The sequence below is a fragment of the Sorex araneus genome, chromosome 1 (genome assembly GCF_027595985.1).
Source record: "Sorex araneus isolate mSorAra2 chromosome 1, mSorAra2.pri, whole genome shotgun sequence".
In the NCBI taxonomy this organism is placed as follows: Eukaryota; Metazoa; Chordata; class Mammalia; order Eulipotyphla; family Soricidae; genus Sorex; species Sorex araneus.
This window is the reverse complement of record NC_073302.1, coordinates 7,063,380-7,081,513: the sequence shown is the minus strand read 5'-3', so window position 1 is coordinate 7,081,513 and position 18,134 is coordinate 7,063,380. Positions and strand designations below refer to the sequence as shown.

At 51.6% G+C, this 18,134-nt stretch overlaps 1 protein-coding gene across 9 annotated transcripts in view; it reads left to right on the top strand.

Moving 5' to 3' along the window:
• The window catches only part of GAPVD1 (GTPase activating protein and VPS9 domains 1), a 90,179-nt gene extending 72,498 nt beyond the window's left edge, over window positions 1-17,681 (top strand). For all 9 annotated transcript variants that reach the window (XM_055142460.1, XM_055142357.1, XM_055142418.1 and 6 more), the window contains 8 exons: window positions 676-805; window positions 7,765-7,874; window positions 8,142-8,301; window positions 9,903-10,090; window positions 11,088-11,301; window positions 12,406-12,478; window positions 14,230-14,427; window positions 16,937-17,681. In XM_055142460.1, coding sequence (XP_054998435.1) covers window positions 676-805; window positions 7,765-7,874; window positions 8,142-8,301; window positions 9,903-10,090; window positions 11,088-11,301; window positions 12,406-12,478; window positions 14,230-14,427; window positions 16,937-17,077 — 1,214 coding nt within the window. In that variant the 3' untranslated portion in view covers window positions 17,078-17,681. The remainder of the gene's footprint in view (window positions 1-675; window positions 806-7,764; window positions 7,875-8,141; window positions 8,302-9,902; window positions 10,091-11,087; window positions 11,302-12,405; window positions 12,479-14,229; window positions 14,428-16,936) is intronic.
• The last annotated feature ends 453 nt before the right edge of the window (window positions 17,682-18,134 follow it).

Sequence of the window (18,134 nt, the reverse complement as noted above, 5' to 3'; positions counted from 1 at the left end):
ATGCCCTTTACCAAGACTTAGTAGTATTTAATATTTTACCACCTAAAGTATTAGAAATTATCTTCTAAGAAGACTAAAGACATTTTTCATCCATAAACCCATTTTTTTTTCTTTTTTTGGGTCACCCCTGGCGATGCACAGAGGTTACTCCTGGCTCATGCACTCAGGAATCACCCCTGGTGGTGCTCACGGGATCATATGGGATGCTGGGAATCGAACCCGGGTCGGCTGCATGCAAGGCAAATGCCCTACCTGCTGTGCTATTGCTCCAGCCCCTCATTTTTTTTTTTGTTTTTTAAAAAAATGTGTGGCCACACCTGGCTGTTCTCAGGGTTTACTCCGAGCAGGGTTCATCCATAAAGCCACTGTCTCTGATTTGGGAGGGAGGGGACCCACTCCCAGCAGTGCTCAGGGTTTACTCCTGGCACTGCACTCAGGGATCACTCCTGGCAGGCTCCAGGACCATGTGGGGTGCTGGGACTCCAGGTTGGCCATGTGCAAAGCCAGGGACCCATCCATTGTACATCCGGTATCCTTTTTGCACCCCCTTTTTAAAGCACTTTCCTCTCTAAGAAGACACTGTTTATGTACTGCTGAGGTGCGCTGAGAGCCTCCTAGTGCCGGTGTCTTCCCAGTTAACCTGCCTCTCCTTTGGGGGGGTGTGGGCCTGTTTAGAGGTCTTGGGTGACGGCGAAAGTGCACACGATTCTCCTCGCGACGACGCGCTGCAGAACATCTCCGCCGACGACCTGCCGGACTCGGCCAGCCAAGCCGCGCAGCCCCAGGACTCGGCCTTCTCTTACAGGTAATTCCCTGGGCACCGCGCCGAAATAGAGGCAGGGGCGCAAGTGAGGTGTGGGGAGGACTGGGCTTGTTTCGCACCTCATGTGCGAAAGGGATTCAGGGATAATAAGACAAGAAGCCCCCCAGCTGCCCGCAGGGACCCGCTGAGTAGTTTCAGCGAAGCGGTGGCAGTGCTTTGCCCTTGCTGAGCTAGCAGGACCAGCTGCTGGGTTGCTGAACAACCCACGTTCCCAGTGAGCCTCCTGGAGTGCCTGCCCCCTTTATTGTCCCGTCACGCCCTGGTGGAGGCGCCACCCACAGCCCGCCGCCATGCCCAAGGACAGCGCCGCTGCTGGAGGTAGTATAGACAGGGACACGGCTGTGCCAGCCGTCCCGTCCGCCCACCCTCCTTCATGATGGCCTCACACGTGGAACACAGGAGCCTTAGGCAGGCGCCACGTTCAGCTTCATGTGCCTGCATCGAAGTGTGAGGACCCGTGTCTGGTGGTCAGGCCGGGAGGCCGCGGGGCACAACTCCACATCAGCCGCATTAAGGTTGGTGACAGCGGGAAATTAGGGGACTGGGTAGGCCTCCGGAAATAGAGAGGGAACCCCTAAGGTAGGTGGCTGCACTTGTGTGGTAGTTGAGGGCTCGAGTCCTCTGATAGCAAGAATCACAGGTCTAGGAGGTCATCGAAGGGTACTTCAGTAAGAAATGAACAAAGAAAACATTTGTGCTCTTGTTTGAAAAAAGAAAATAACATTAGGAACCAGAGAAAGCTGCCCTTGTTTCTTCAGATCTTGCATTCCTAGACTAGAGTGATAGTTTTTTTTTTCTTTTTAAAAATTTTTTATTAATGAATCACTATGAGGTACAATTACAAACTTATGAACTTTCATGTTTGCATTTCATTTATATCCCTCCACCAATGCCCATTCTCCTCAATCAATGTTCCCAGTATCCCTCCCACCACCCCCACCCCAACCCCCACCACCCCACCCTGCCTCTGTGGCAGGGCATTCCCTTTTGTTCTCTCTCCTGTTGGATGTTGTAGTTTGCAATAGAGGTATTTATTGAGTGGCCATCATCTTCGGTCTATAGTCTACTTTTGGCACGCAGCTTTCAACCTGAGTGGGTCCTCCCAATAGTCTCTACTAGGTGTTCCCTTCTGATTTCTACCTTTTTTTTTTTTACAACACGCAGTAAAAATTTATTCATATTAATAACTCCATTTGTCATGGGGCTTGTTGCTTAGATGTATGGGATGGCACATGCATGCTGGCTCTCTGAGGTTACACAGGTGCTGGCTCTCTGAGGTTACACAGGGCTGGCTCACTGAGGTTACACAGGTGCTGGCTCTCCGAGGTTACGTAGGTGCTGGCTCTCTGAGGTTACACAGGTGCTGGCTCTCTGAGGTTACACAGGTGCTGGCTCTCTGAGGTTACTCAGGTGCTGGCTCTCTGAGGTTACACAGGTGCTGGCTCTCTGAGGTTACTCAGGTGCTGGCTCTCTGAGGTTACACAGGAGCTGGCTCTCTGAGGTTGTGCCGGTGTTGGTGCCGGTGTTGGCTCTCTGAGGTTACTCAGGTGCTGGCTCTCTGAGGTTACGCAGGTGCTGGCTCTCGGAGGTTGCACAGGTGCTGGCTCTCTGAGGTTACTCAGGTGCTGGCTCTCTGAGGTTATGCAGGGCTGGCTCTCTGAGGTTACGCAGGTGCTGGCTCTCGGAGGTTGCACAGGTGCTGGCTCTCGGAGGTTACTCAGGTGCTGGCTCTCTGAGGTTACACAGGGCTGGCTCTCTGAGGTTGCACAGGTGCTGGCTCTCTGAGGTTACACAGGGCTGGCTCTCGGAGGTTACACAGGGCTGGCTCTCGGAGGTTACACAGGGCTGGCTCTCTGAGGTTACACAGGTGCTGGCTCTCTGAGGTTACTCAGGGCTGGCTCTCTGAGGTTGCACAGGTGCTGGCTCTCTGAGGTTACACAGGGCTGGCTCTCTGAGGTTACTCAGGTGCTGGCTCTCGGAGGTTGCACAGGTGCTGGCTCTCGGAGGTTACTCAGGTGCTGGCTCTCGGAGGTTACACAGGGCTGGCTCTCTGAGGTTACACAGGTGCTGGCTCTCTGAGGTTACTCAGGTGCTGGCTCTCGGAGGTTGCACAGGGTTGGCTCTTTGAGGTTACACAGGTGCTGGCTCTCGGAGGTTACACAGGGCTGGCTCTCTGAGGTTACACAGGTGCTGGCTCTCGGAGGTTACACAGGGCTGGCTCTCTGAGGTTACACAGGTGCTGGCTCTCGGAGGTTGCACAGGTGCTGGCTCTCTGAGGTTACACAGTGCTGGCTCTCTGAGGTTACTCAGGTGCTGGCTCTCTGAGGTTGTGCCGGTGCTGGCTCTCTGAGGTTACACAGGGCTGGGCTCTCTGAGGTTACACAGGTGCTGGCTCTCGGAGGTTACACAGGGCTGGCTCTCGGAGGTTGCACAGGTGCTGGCTCTCTGAGGTTACTCAGGTGCTGGCTCTCTGAGGTTACTCAGGTGCTGGCTCTCTGAGGTTACACAGGTGCTGGCTCTCTGAGGTTACACAGGTGCTGGCTCTCTGAGGTTACACAGGGCTGGCTCTCTGAGGTTACACAGGTGCTGGCTCTCGGAGGTTACACAGGGCTGGCTCTCTGAGGTTACACAGGTGCTGGCTCTCGGAGGTTGCACAGGTGCTGGCTCTCTGAGGTTACTCAGGTGCTGGCTCTCTGAGGTTACACAGTGCTGGCTCTCTGAGGTTACTCAGGTGCTGGCTCTCTGAGGTTGTGCCGGTGCTGGCTCTCTGAGGTTACACAGGGCTGGCTCTCTGAGGTTACACAGGTGCTGGCTCTCTGAGGTTACACAGGGCTGGCTCTCTGAGGTTACTCAGGTGCTGGCTCTCTGAGGTTGTGCCGGTGCTGGCTCTCTGAGGTTACACAGGGCTGGCTCTCTGAGGTTACACAGGGCTGGCTCTCTGAGGTTACACAGGTGCTGGCTCTCTGAGGTTACTCAGGTGCTGGCTCTCTGAGGTTGTGCCGGTGCTGGCTCTCTGAGGTTACACAGGGCTGGCTCTCGGAGGTTACTCAGGTGCTGGCTCTCTGAGGTTACACAGGGCTGGCTCTCTGAGGTTACACAGGTGCTGGCTCTCTGAGGTTACACAGGGCTGGCTCTCTGAGGTTACTGAGGGCTGGCTCTCGGAGGTTGCACAGGTGCTGGCTCTCTGAGGTTACTCTGGTGCTGGCTCTCGGAGATTGCACAGGTGCTGGCTCTCTGAGGTTACACAGGTGCTGGCTCTCTGAGGTTACACAGGGCTGGCTCTCTGAGAGAAAAGGTCGCGCGGCTGCGCTAGTGGCCGCGCGGCTCGGATCTGTCCCAGTCCCGAATCCTGGAGCCGTGTTAGTTGCTCAGTGGCGCCGGGGTTCCATCTGGAGAAGGTGTGCAGGCGGCACCTCCTCCCTCCGGCCCCCCGGTGTTGCTGGCCCCGATTCGGGTCCGGAGCATTGTCCGGGCCGCGTTGCTCACCAGAATGCCTGCTGCTTCTCTGTGGATTGTGGCATCAAGATGGTGCCCAGGGTGGGTCGAGAGCGTGACTTCCGGCGGCCGGGACCACTCAGAGTTCAGGCTGGCGCCGCCCCACTCCAGTGGCCCCTGCGGCTCGATCTGTCCCAGTCCCGAATCCTGGAGCCGTGTCAGTTGCTGCTCAGTGTCGCCGGGGTTCCATCCGGAGAAGGTGTGCAGGCGGCACCTCCTCCCTCCGGCCCCCCGGTGTTGCTGGCCCCGATTCGGGTCCGGAAGAGTGATAGTTTTAAAGCCCCAATCTTTTATCTATCTAATCCTCCCTCCCACACTCCCCCATATATATTATATATGTGTATTATGTAAACTTTATCATAGAAATATTCAAGCATAAGCAGAAATGAAAGACTATAGTGTTTTGCCCATTAGTTAGCCTCAAATTAGGAATATTATGATCAGTAGTCGAAATTATTTTATATTTGACTCCACTTGTTTACTTAAAGGAAAGCTCTATATTTATTTGTTTTTTGTGTCACACCTGGCAGTGCTCAGTGCTTCTTCCTGGCTCTGCACTCAGGAATTACTCTTGGCAGTGCTCCGGAGACTGTATGGGATGTTGGGGATCAAGCCTAGCCCTGCTATGTGTAGGGCAAGCATCTTTTGCTCCTTTCCTATTTATATTTGGCTTTGGGGTCACACAGTGTTCAGGGTTTACTCTTGGCTCTGCACTTAGGGATCACTTCTTGTGGGATTTGGGGGACCATATGTGGTGCCAGAGATTGAACCTGGGTGGCAGCATGCAATGCAAGCACCCTACCTCTTTATAGTGAATTGTATCATCGTCTTTAAATCAATATCAACAAAGCTTTTTATGTTTTTCTTTAGTAAAACCAGTGGGGGTGGGTAATTGAATTTTTATTTTCCAGCTCTGACTTTGCTATTATAAATAATAGTTATATTGTAGTGCAGCACTATATCTAATAGCCAAGATATGGAAACAACCCAAAGTCCAAGAACAGATGACTGGATAGATGTACACAATGGAATACTATGCAGCCTTAAGGGAAGATATCACCTGTATCATCTGTCGTCCTGTTGCTCATCAATTTGCTTGAGTGGGTGCCAGTAATGTCTCCATTCATCCCTGTCGTGTTCAGGGTCAGGGGAATAAGGCCCATTATTGTTACTGCTTTTGGCATATTGAATACGCCATGGGTAGCTTGCCAGGCTCTGCTGTGCGAGATTCTGCATTGCTCTCTTCCGGAAAGGAAGCTCCCGGAAGGGTAGATAAAGTCATGCAATTTGCTGCAATATGGATGGATCTGGAGAGTATCATGTTGAGTAAAATCAGCCAGAGGGAGAGGAACAGATTCAGAGTGATCTCTGTCATAGGTGGGATCTAAAGAACCTCATAGGGAAATGTCAAATGCCCAATAGCAGTAGAAAAGAGGAGTAGGAGAGCTGGTTGTTAGTAAGAATCTTGGCATTGGGGCAGACTGGGGGGTGGGAGGAAACTGGGGCCCTGGTGAAGGGGTTGGTGTTGGAACAATTTGCCCCTGAAACTCAGTCATAAATACCTTTGGATCTTTATCACTCACAGTGATTCATTCAGAAAATAGCTATTGTAGAGTGAGCAAATATTATATTTGAACTACTTATGACTAACGGTCTCTAGGAAGCTAGCCAGGAGGGCAAGACTCAGCAAGCCAGGAGATGACCAGCCACGTGATGCCCTCCTGCATGGTCAGGCAGGACCTCACGTCCTTGGGAGGCTTTGCTTGCTTCCTTTCTGAACTTTGCAGAGGATCTCTGTTCCCATGGTGGCAGCAGCCAAGAGACCCTCAGGGCGTGTGGGGCAGCTATCCCAGGGGGAGTCGGTGGTCAGTGGTTGGAAGTGGAGAAGAAGCAGGTTTGGTTCAGTGTAAACAGCTTTGGGCCGGCGCATTAGTATGGCAGGTGGGCACAGCTGGTTTCAGTCCCAGCACCCCACAGGGTCCCCTGAGTCCCACTAGGAGTGGTCCTGGGAGTAGGCCCTGAGCCCTGCTGGATGTGGCCCCCAAATAAAGCAAAAACAAAGCGACTGTTCAGGCAGTGGGGCAGTGTGAAGCCCGCCTGTCTGCTGAGCGTTACCTGCGTCAGGTAGACCAGGCCTCAGGAGATTGGTCAGGTTCTCCTCTGGGGGTGGTGAGAGGCTTCGAGGACACCTGGGCCCTGTCAGGCCTGGGCAAAGTGCATACCTGGCTCTACAGACCTCAGTGTGGGCTGGAGGCCAGAGGGCTCGTTTGTCTGGTTCTGGAGCCCTTACACAGTGCTGGCTTCCCAGAGGCTCCTAGAGCCTTGCCACTTGGGGCAGCAGAGCCTTTTCTCTCCAGTAAATTAAAAAGTGTCAGGCTGGGGCTGGAGCAATAGCACAGCGGGTAGGGTGTTTGCCTTGCACACGGCCGACCCGGGTTTGATTCCCAGCATCCCATATGGTCCCCTGAGCACCGCCAGGAGTGATTCCTGAGTGCAGAGCCAGGAGTAACCCCTGAGCATTGCCGGGTGTGACCCAAAAACCAAAATAAATAAATAAATAAATAAATAAATAAATAAAATAAAAAAATAATAAAAAAAAAGTGTCAGGCTGGAGCAATAATACAGCAGGTAGGGCGTTTGCCTTGCATGAGGCCGACCTGGGTTCGATCCCTGGCATCCCATATGGTCCCCCGAGCACCGCCAGGAGCAATTCCTAGTGCAGAGCCAGGAGTAACCCCTGAGCATTGCCGGGTGTGACCAAAAAAGCCAAAAAAAAAAAGTAAATTTAAAGAAATGAAAAAAACAACCCTTTTTAAAAATTATTATTAATTAATTTATTATTTTTTTCAAGTCTCAGTCATACAATGATCAAACACCCATCCCTTCACCAGTGCACATGATCCACCACCAAGAACCCCAGAGACCCTCCCTCCTTCTCCCCCTCTGCTTGTGTGGCAAATGATTTTCAATTAACTCTCTCATTGCTATGATAACATTCAATTTTTGACCAAAAACTCACTATCATTATTTGGGGTTTTCCCCCCAACAGTCAGACATGTCAGAATGGCATCATTAGATCGTATGTTTTCTATTGTTGATAACAATGAGCATATGATGTTGCACAGTTGTGAAATTGACCGCCTAATTTTGGAATTCTGGTATTAAGTCCAAAAATACTTCTGCCAGCAGCCGCTGCATTCCGAGATTGGTTTGTGTGCCTCTGGGATCATGGCTGTTCAGGATCGGGGGAGCTGTTCATGGGAGGCTGCTGGGGTCTCATTTGGGCAGGAAGCAGGGCCCCCCCCCATCTCGAGATTTCCCTTGCATCCCATCATTACAAGCTCCTACCTCTCTGTCCAATTGGCACTAAACGAAACCAACCCTTTTTAATGTCCACAAAGGCCGTCTCTGGATGAAGATTCATGGAATTTTGATTTGTTCCGCAGAGACGCAAAGAAGAAACTGAGGCTTGCTCTTTGCTCTGCGGATTCTGTTGCTTTCCCAGTGTTAACCCATTCGACAAGGAACGGTTTACCCGACCACACAGACCCCGAAGGTCAGTAGCTGGTTCCTTTTCCCTTTGCTCACAGGTTGAGCTGCAGGACAGCGTGTTTAGACAGCAGCTCCCTCTGCCACACGGCCACCTTACAGCAGTGTCACTGCAGGGCACTTGGATCCTGACGGGTCAGGACCACACAGTTCTGGTTCCACAGTGCGGAGAGTTGGGGCCATAAAGGTGGGGGATTTCCGTCCATGGAGCTGCAGAGGCCGTACAGATTCTCAGTTGTAGAATCCTTATTTTCATTTTGTTTTGTTTGTTTAGACAATGAAATTGTGTGCTTCTTAAAAGTCCAAATAGCGGAGGCAATTAATTTGCAAGATAAGAACTTAATGGCCCAGCTCCAGGAGACCATGCGCTGCGTGTGCCGCTTCGACAATCGGACCTGCAGGAAGCTCCTGGCCTCCATTGCCGAGGACTACAGGTAACCGGCCGGTTCATCACCTGCAGACGCCTCCCAGCTGCTCCGTCCCCGTGGCAGACATGGAACAGTCTCTAAGCTCCTTGGCCGTGGTGACTGGGATGTATTTTCCCCAGAAACACATTGGCGTTTTTAATCCAGAAACACGGGTCTAAGTTGCTCTCGCTGCTAGAGAAATGGAGTTGAATCCAGTCTCCACGCCAGCAGCTTTGGCGGGGCGGGAGGCCTGTGCGTGCCACTCTCCAGGGGAGACCGGAAAGACGCTCTCGGGGACAGGGACACCAGGGAAGGCTGGGGATGGGCTTGTGTGGCCTGATAGAGAGGGGTGTGACGGGCCTGGGCCGTGCGGCAGCTCTGAGGCGTGGAGGGTGTGGCCGCCCTGGCGTGGAGCTTGTGCTCTGAAATCAAACAGCAGCAGGGTAAAGGGGCTGTCGTGACCTTTAGCGAGCCTGGTAGCTAATCGATCCATCCAGGAAGTGACATTCTTCATGGACGTGCAGGATGGCAGTTCCTGGAGCTGGCACATGACTGGTTACTGTAGCCAGACGTGAGGGGTTCCAAAACCAAAGTCTCTACTTCGAGGTCACTTTCTTGTTTTAAGGGAAGAGGGGTGCCCTCAGCCCTGCTCAGAGCTTTACTCCTGGCTCTGCACTCAGGCATCACTCCTGGGAGGCTAAGGTCACCATATGGGGGTACCGGGGATCCAGCCCGGGTCAGCTACATGCCAGGCAAGTGCCTTACCCGCTGCACTATCTCTTTGGCCCCATAGTCATGTTAAACCGGGCTGAGATCTCCCCAGAGGAATCACACGAAGACGAAGTTGCGATGTAGTAAGCAAAGGGTCTTTCTTGGCTAGCTCGAGCTAGGGCCTTTGTCCGGCCCAATGACACAGTGGCTCAGTGACGCAGCTGTCTTAGAATGGGTGGCCCTGAGTCTCAAAAGGAAGGGGCTTTTTAAAGCATTAACATTATATAACAGGGACTTTTTTTTTCCTTTTATTGAATCACCATGTGGAAAGTTACAAAGCTTTCAGGTATAACAGGGACTTTTCACGGACCACTCTTCCGGCCACAGTCGAAGGGGCTTTCCACTACCTGTACTTTTACATAAGGGTTGCATAAGAGTTATATAAGGTCCGTATGGGGGGGCTTTCCTACCTGATTCTGGTTAGTAACCCTTAGTTGACCTCACCATGGCTGTCTCACATCAGGGAAATCATGACTCAATTCCAGGAATTCTGGAGCCAAAACCTAGGCCTGGCTTCTTCCGGCTTCTTTATGAGCCTGTCATGGCGCTGCCTTTGCTTCTCTGTCTCTCAGTCACTTTATTTTTATTATTTATTTATTTTTTTGCTTTTTGGGTCACACCCGGTGATGCACAGGGGTTACTCCTGGCTCATGCACTCAGGAATTGCTCCTGGCGGTGCTCAGGGGACCATATGGGATGCTGGGAATCGAACCCGGGTTGGCTGCGTGCGAGGCAAACACCCTACTCGCTATGCTCAGGCCCCAGTCACTTTCTTTAAAGGGAAGTCAGAATCTTGGTCTGTAACGAAAGCGAGAGGTGTGTGTAGCTGATGTCCCACAGAACGTTCTCTCCTCCAGGAAAAGGGCGCCCTATATCGCTTACCTCACTCGCTGTCGGCAAGGGCTGCAGACCACCCAGGCCCACCTGGAGAGGCTCCTGCAGAGGGTCCTGCGCGACAAGGAGGTGGCCAATCGGTACTTCACCACCGTCTGTGTGCGGCTGCTGCTCGAGAGCAAAGAGAAGAAGATCGGGGAGTTCATCCAAGGTACCCAGAGGCGCCCCTCGGGCCTGCCGGCCGAGGAGACCCGGAAGGCTGTTTGGCTGGTTTATTTGAGTCCCTCGTCCTCAGAGTAGATCCGTATATTCCCGGTGACTTTAGGGATTATGTCCCCCGTCTGGTTCTTGTGGGGAAACCCACTCGGCAGTGCCGTGGTGCTGGGTCAAACCCAGGGCCTTGACGGACAGGATCCCCGCTCTGCTCTGTGACCCACAGCCCGGGCCCTCTTGTGGGATCTTAATAGTGAACTTCGAAGGGCCTAGAGAGAGTGCGGGAGAGAAGGTGCTCGCCTTGCTTGAGGCCAGCCCTGCCCTGGTCCCCAACACCCCGCATGGTCTCTTGACCACCAGGAGTAGTCCCTGGGCACCACTGGGTGTAGACACCCCCAAAACCCCCAACAGTAAGTTTTGATGCCAAACCCGTAACTTACATTTTAATCATGGATTGTAAATTCATAGTTTATAAAGAAAGGGGAAAATTAGTAAAAGTTCTGATTCCACACATTTTTTTTCTTATTTACAAAAAAGCATATCATCTTATAGGAAGTCCTTTTCTCTTAAGCTTTTCCCTCATTTCCTGTCATATGTCGGGGGCCAGGGCTTGATCCGGCCAGGGCTCACACACAGAGACACTGCTCAGCCACTGAGCCACAGCCCTGGCCCCTGACGTTTCTCAGTCTTTTCTCTAAACTTTGATGATTTGGCTACATGTCTTTTTGGGGGGTGGGGTGGGCCCACACTGCCTGTGCTCAGGTGGCTCCTGGCTCTGCATTCAGGAATCACTCCTGGTGGGACGCGGGGATCAAACCTGGGTCAGCCTTCCTGGTCCAGCCCTAAGGCTGCATGTTCTGAGGTAAACCGCACCCAGGGGCTTGCGACTTGAATAGCGTGGTCTCTGCGCAGCTATCGAGGACACTGGTTTCTAGAATTTCCTTTCGAAAGTTATTCAGATTGCTCACTCACAAAACTGTCGCTTTGCATTGGAGACTTCCAGAAGCTCACGGCCGCTGATGATAAAACGGCTCAGGTGGAAGACTTCCTGCAGTTCCTGTACGGCGCCATGGCCCAGGATGTCATCTGGCAGAACGCGAGCGAAGAGCAGCTGCAGGACGCGCAGCTGGCCATCGAGCGAAGCGTCATGAACCGCATTTTCAAGCTGGCTTTCTACCCGAATCAGGACGGGGACATACTTCGTGACCAGTGAGTGCTGCCGGGGCGGGCTCTCGGGAGCCCGTCTGTGGTGGTGAGAGGAGCGAGAAGGCGCCAGAGTCACGCGGTCACGCGGGACCGTGATCCTGTGCGGGGCGGGGCGTATCTGTCACCAGGGCCTTTGAGAGGTTTTTGTTTTTATTTTGCTGCCTCAGTTTCCTCCTTCCTGTCCCGAATCATCTAGCAGTAGACTCGTGCGTTTCCTTCTTGGGGAACCCTGGGGTGATTCTGACTCGGGCACAGCCCCTGGGAGGTGCTCGGGCTTGTGTGCAGACGCCTGCGGGCGGGGGACCCTCCCTGCTTCGGGCTCTCAGCATCTTTCCGACTCCGACCCGCCTCTGTTCCTAAGGGGCCATGGGCCCCTTAGGCCTCTCCAGAGCAGCCGTCCCCGGCTTCCTGCCTTCCTGCCGGCCTTCCTGCCAGGGCCTCTGGGAAGGAGCCGGGAGTCTCCTCTTGGCCTCTGTGGCCTCAGCTGTCTGGTCTTGGCTCCCTCGGCCTCCTTTCAGCTGCGGAGGACAGAGCACACCACTGGTGGATTTGATTCCTTTGTTCCTGGGTTTCTTTGGATCACGGCGGTGCTCACTTGCTGCTCCTGGCTTTGTGCTTGGGGGTTGCTCCCAGCTGTGCCCGGCCAGTGAGCTCTCCCCCGTCTGCTTCTTTCCTTACTAGTCGCGGTGTCAGGCGGCCTCCGGCTTCCTGCTCTCCCCTCGGGGCGTCCACGCAGCGAGTCTGCACAGGTGCTGACTCAGAGGCTGCTCGGTACAATGTAGTCGTGACTGTCACGGGAATCTCTACCTAGGAATCAGTCAGTTTTAAATGTTCCAGGAAAATAAAAAGATCCCACTTGTTTTTTTCTTTTTCCTTTTTTTTGGGTCACATCTGGCGATGCACAGGGCTTACTCCTGGCTCATGCACTCATTAATTACTCCTGGCAGTACTCAGGCGACCATATGGGATGCTGGGAATTGAACCCGGGTCGGCTGCGTGCAAGTCAGCCCTACCCGCTGTGCTATCCCTCCAGCCCCAAGATCCCATTTGTTTATCTTTGTTTCTGAAATCTGTATTCACGTACCTGTTTTTTTGGGGGGATTTCAGGGTTCTTCATGAGCACATCCAGCGATTGTCTAAAGTCGTGACTGCGAATCACAGAGCACTGCAGATACCAGAGGTGAGAAGGTTTCCGGAATGTGAGCGGGTTATTAGTTGAAGGAGTTTTCTCTGTGCATGTGACTCATCTTCCATAAGAACAACACAGAAATATTTTGTTTCTGAAGCCTAGAAGATTTTAATATGGTGGTTTCAGTTGTGCAGATTCATAAATGAACGTGTGAATATGTAGTTTATTCTCCATCCACCTCCTTTCCCCTCCCCCTTATTTTACTCATTGATTTTTGTTTGTTTGTTTTGGGTCACATCTGGTGATTCTCAGGACTTACTCCTGGTGTATTGGGGGGACAACACAGAAATTAAAAACCCCTTTGTGATGCTTGTCTGTGAGTGTGTAATTGTAGCCTCTTGGAATCCCCCTGGGAACCTCCAGAGTCTCCCGGCTGGGAGAAGGGGCTGCGTGCGGGGAGGCGGGACGCCCTCGCTGTTTTCCGTTTGATGAGGGGCTCTGGTGGCATCCCAGGGAGTGTGGCCAGGACTGCTGATGTGCCTGCGGAGTGGCCGTGGTGACTGGCGCATCACGCACGGAGGGCCCCTACGGTCACTCCTGCTGACCCTCAGCCACCCGCACCACCTGGTTCAGAGCGTGCTGGGGGCCCTGGGGCCACGGTGGCGCTCCGGAGCTGGACTGTGCCGGGCGTGAGCCTAAGGCACCGCGTCCTCTGCAGCTTTCTGAGCCGTGGCCCCAGCCCGTGACAGCAATTCCGCCTGCTCCACAGCTCTCCCAGGTGAGAAAGTACGGGCAGTGGAGTCATGGTGCAGCTTGTGGCTGACCTGGGCTCATCCCCGGCACCCCATATGGTCCCCTGAACCCGCCAGGAGTGATCCCTGAATGCCGAGCCAGGAGGAACCACAGAGCACTGTCCCCACTCCCTCCCCCCAAACAAAGAAAAGTAAGAAAAAAATTTCAGATATTTGAGCTTCCTGGTAATTTCCTTACTAATGGAACTAATGTGTAAATATTTGATTTTTTTTAATGTGTTATTTTGAGAGCTACTGCAATGAAGATATATATTAATTTATAGATTGTTTTTCTCTAAAGGCAATTCATTCCTACCTTTAGAATTGACTAGTAACAGAATCCACCTATATGAGAAAGCTAATTGTTTGAAATTTTATGAATTCTAGGTTCCTTGTTATATATGCTCCTGTGATGCTATTGTATGGATGGGTACCTGGGTCACTTTATTTATTTACTTTTGTTTTTGTGAGTTGTACCAGCTGTTGTTCAGGGCTTGCCACTGCCTCTGCACTCAGGATTTATTCCTGGTGGTGCTAGGACCATCTGGGATGCCGGGGATCAAACCTGGGTCGGCTATGTGCAAGGCAAACGCCCTACAGTCCGGGGGGGGGGGGGGTGTGTGGTGTGTGTGTGTGTGTGTGTGTGTACCTTCCGTTCTATCTTGCCTTCCAACGCCCTTCTCGCCCTTACATTCTGGCGTGTTTGTGTGTATTCTCAGGTTTATCTCCGGATGCCGGGGATCAAACCTGGGTCGGCTATGTGCAAGGCAAACGCCCTACAGTCCGGGGGGGGGGGGGGGGGGTGGTGTGTGTGTGTGTGTGTGTGTGTGTGTGTGTGTGTGTGTGTGTGTGTGTGTGTGTGTGTGTGTGTGTGTGTGTGTGTGTGTGTGTGTGTGTGTGTGTGTGTGTGTGTGTGTGTGTGTGTGTGTGTGTGTGTGTACCTTCCGTTCCATCTTGCCTTCCAACGCCCTTCTCGCCCTTACATTCTGGCGTGTTTGTGTGTATTCTCAGGTTTATCTCCGGGAGGCCCCGTGGCCGTCTGCGCAGGCAGAAATCCGGACCATCAGTGCTTACAAGACGCCCCGGGACAAAGTGCAGTGCATCCTGAGGATGTGCTCCACCATCATGAACCTCCTGAGCCTGGCCAACGAGGACTCGGTCCCCGGAGCCGACGACTTCGTCCCCGTGCTGGTCTTCGTGTTAATCAAGGTGGGCCCCCCACACCCCTGCTTGGAGGGCATGTGCGCACGCCGACCAGGTGACGCAGGCTGCACAGGCGGTCAGGACGGTGGCGCCCTGGCGAGTCTCCGGGTTTGTGTGACTCGGGAGGAAAGTGTCCGATGGCGGGTTTTGTTCTGCCCCAGAAGTTCAGGTCTCAGAAGGAAGGATGGGAGCCCTCAATTCCTCCAGGAGCCTCTGCTGGTAGGACAGTGCCGGGAGGGCTGCAGAGATGAGGTACTGGGGCTGAGTCCCTGCCATGCTTGAACACGGTCAAGCCCAGTTCGATCACTGGCACCACATACACTTCCCTGAGCACCTGAGTGTGGCCCCCCCCAAAAAAAAAAAAACAAAAAATACAGTCCAAAAACCAAATAAAAGTGCCTGAAGTTCTTGGTTGGGGTCGGTGTGTAGTTATTATTGAGTGAGACAATGAAGTGACAGGTTCTTTGGTTTTCCTTTAGGGGGAGTTGGTGGTGTTGGGGGTCACACTTAGCAGAACTTCGGGGTCGCTCCCAGCTGTGCTCTGGGGACCATGGAGTGTCAGGGATTGAACCCGGGGCTCCTGCATGCCAGCACATACAGAAATTTGTTCTGCTTAGGGTTGATGTTCCTGGTTAGGGGAACATAGAAGAAAAAGTCCACCTCTTTGAACCATCTCCCTGGCCCTGTATCATAGTTTTACTTTTCTTTAATCTTTTTTTTTTTTATTGAAGCAAGATAGTTTAATCCCATGATCTACCAAGTTGTCTATGATCCAGCACCAGCCCCGCCGCCAGAGTGCCCTCCCCTCAGCAGGGCCCCAGTTCCCCACCCACCACCCCGGCCTGCCCCCTTGCAGGCACCAACACATTTACTTTGTATTACTTGTTAAACACAGAGGCAGATGGAATTATCGCAGTAGATCAATGAGAATCGATTTGTGATCATTGTTCTGTCTCCCAGTGATGTCACTGAAGGAGCTACTGTGCTGATCGGTGCTGGCTGAGCCATGCTGTTGTTCAGGCGCATTGAGCATGGTGGGCTTCTGTGCAACTTCCCATCAGATTTGCTGTGATCCCACTGGGCTGACGCTCCTAAGAAATTCTGAGGTGTCGCTTGGTCCAGGAGCAGTAGAGCTGGAACAGTGTGGGGGCGTGGCATTATGATGCAGTTCAGTTATGGGGCTGGGCAGAGGAGTGGGGTGTGGTTTCAGGCCACTGGGGCTGCAGGCAGAGAAGGGGACCCTGCCCACCCCCATTCCCAGAAGGCCCCAGAGTTCTCAGCCCCGACCAGTCTCTCTGGGAAGATTCGGCGGCATCATCTACTTGTGGAGATGTCGTGCTGGCCACTTCTCTGCTGGCAGGATTGCACGGTAGTTTTTTAATTGACGGAAACTTGCCTAGAGAGATGTGAGAGTAGAAAGAGAGAGGAAATCTGTGTCCAATAGAGATTTTTTCCAGAGTGGAAAAAACAGACAGACAGACAAGCAATCGAGATTCATGTTCAGGGGAGAACAGCTTGAAGAGTGAGCGCCAGGACCATTTTTTTTTTTTTGTGCTTTTTGGGTCACACCCGATGGTGCACAGGGGTTACTCCTGTCTCTGCACTCAGGAACCACCCCTGGTGGTGCTCAGGGGACCATATGGGATGCTGGGAATCAAACCCGGGGTGGCCGCATGCAAGGCAAACACCCTACCTGCTGTGCTATTGCTCCAGCCCCAAGGACCATGTTTTTTAAATGCTGACCTCTCATACATTTTCACTTAAAAAAATGAAAGTTTCCTCTTTTTTTTTTTTTCTTTAATGGTGTTTGGGACACACCTGGTATGGTGCTCAGGGATTACTCCTGGCTCTGCACTCAGGAACTACACCTGGCGATACTCAGGGGACCATATGGCATGCTGGGATTGAACCTGAGTTCAACCACGGCTCCCGTTTGCCGTGTACTCTTCCAAGTGGGATACCTCTAGCCCCATTCGGAGCCAGACTAAGAGCATATTAAGGGACACGTCCCGGCAGGCCTCCTGCCCGCTTCACGCTCTGGTGCCCTTTCTCTCCATTTAGAGCAGGTGAGAAAGCAAGTGACCTTTTTACCTCTTCTGGAATTTTTACTTTTTTCCACTGGTCCTCTCTGTGCTCCCTAACAGGATATAATGCACTTTGCCAACAGCATTTATTTCCTTATATAACATTCAACAATCCTGGGGTGTTGAAAATCAAAGCCACTGGGATTTTCAGATTCTCTAAGGACCTGCAGGATTAAGTGTCTTGCAGAGTTAGGAAGCTCTAGGTAGGTCAGAATCTTAGGCTGCATTTCATGTACTGTTGTCATTCAGAGTAACAGAGGAACTTTGCAGAATACTTCCAGAAAAGATGGTTTGGTTTCTCCTCAAAGGGACTGATTTCTCTTTTGTAGAAAAACCTTTAAAAATTGTTCAGTGATTTCTTCCCCCTCCCCCCGCCCCGAGTTGTACATCTGAGTAATCAACTCTTCTATTTCCGTTTTTTACTTCTCTAGGCAAACCCGCCTTGTTTGCTGTCTACGGTCCAGTATATCAGTAGCTTCTACGCCAGCTGTCTCTCCGGAGAGGAGTCCTATTGGTGGATGCAGTTCACGGCAGCCGTGGAGTTCATTAAAACCATCGATGACCGCAAGTGACCCAGTGCCAGGGCCGCTGAGGCAGCTCCAGACTCCGAGGCCGGGGCCCATCTCAGAGAAGACACACCCGCTGCTGGGACGCCGAAGCTCGCTCTTGTATAATAGTGTACAGCGTTCAGACGTTTTCAACAGATCTTTACTAAACAGATTAATGAGCTAACAAGCAGGTTCTCTTTCCTTTGGGCTCTGTTCCTTTCTGAGTTGCATATTTTATTTTCTTGTCCCCAAGTAGAGACCTAATCCTGCAAAAAGGGACCACGTTTTTTCAGGTATTTTGAAATATTAACAAAACAAAACAAACAAAAAAAAAATCTTGTAGAAAATTCTTAGATCTGCGTCCACGGATAACCAGACTTGACTTTTATTTTTTAAAAAAGGATAGGACACCTCTTTTCAGATGCTGGCTGATCGTATCTGCATCTAATGGAAGGAAAATGCCAGTTGCACTGAGGATTAGAATAGAGATGATGTTAGTGGCATTATCTATAAATACACTCACCTAAATTGGAAAGCTGAGAAGGAAATGTAAATATAATATATATTTATATTTGATGTAATATGGACATCTTCAGATTCTAATAAACAAGGAATATTGCGGATTGTAGGTTGTGATGGACCCTCTTGTGAAATGGTTTCCTTGACAAAATTTAAGCTGAGCTTAAAAGCAAACCCACCTGAAGAGTTAACCAGTATTCCTTAGAGTATGATACAGTGGATTGAGTTTCCTAGGTGTGGCGTTCAGTCCCAGGGCTGCCTTTGATGGGGATATAGGAGTCACAGAATTATCAAAGTCCCTTACACATTTCTTAGCTTGGATGTCTTTGAACCTGCAGGAAGAGAGAGGCTCTGAATTTCCAGACATTACAAAAAGGAGCAGTAGATTCCTAAGACTATTCTGGTACTGCTCATCTGAGATACAAAATATATTGTAGAAACCCCCAATAGAAATTCTTACAGACCGTTAATTGTAATATATATTTTGATTATTCACATTGAATGCACAGACCCAGAATTCAGTGAATGTCATTTTTTAAAAAACGAATTTGTATTGTCTGCT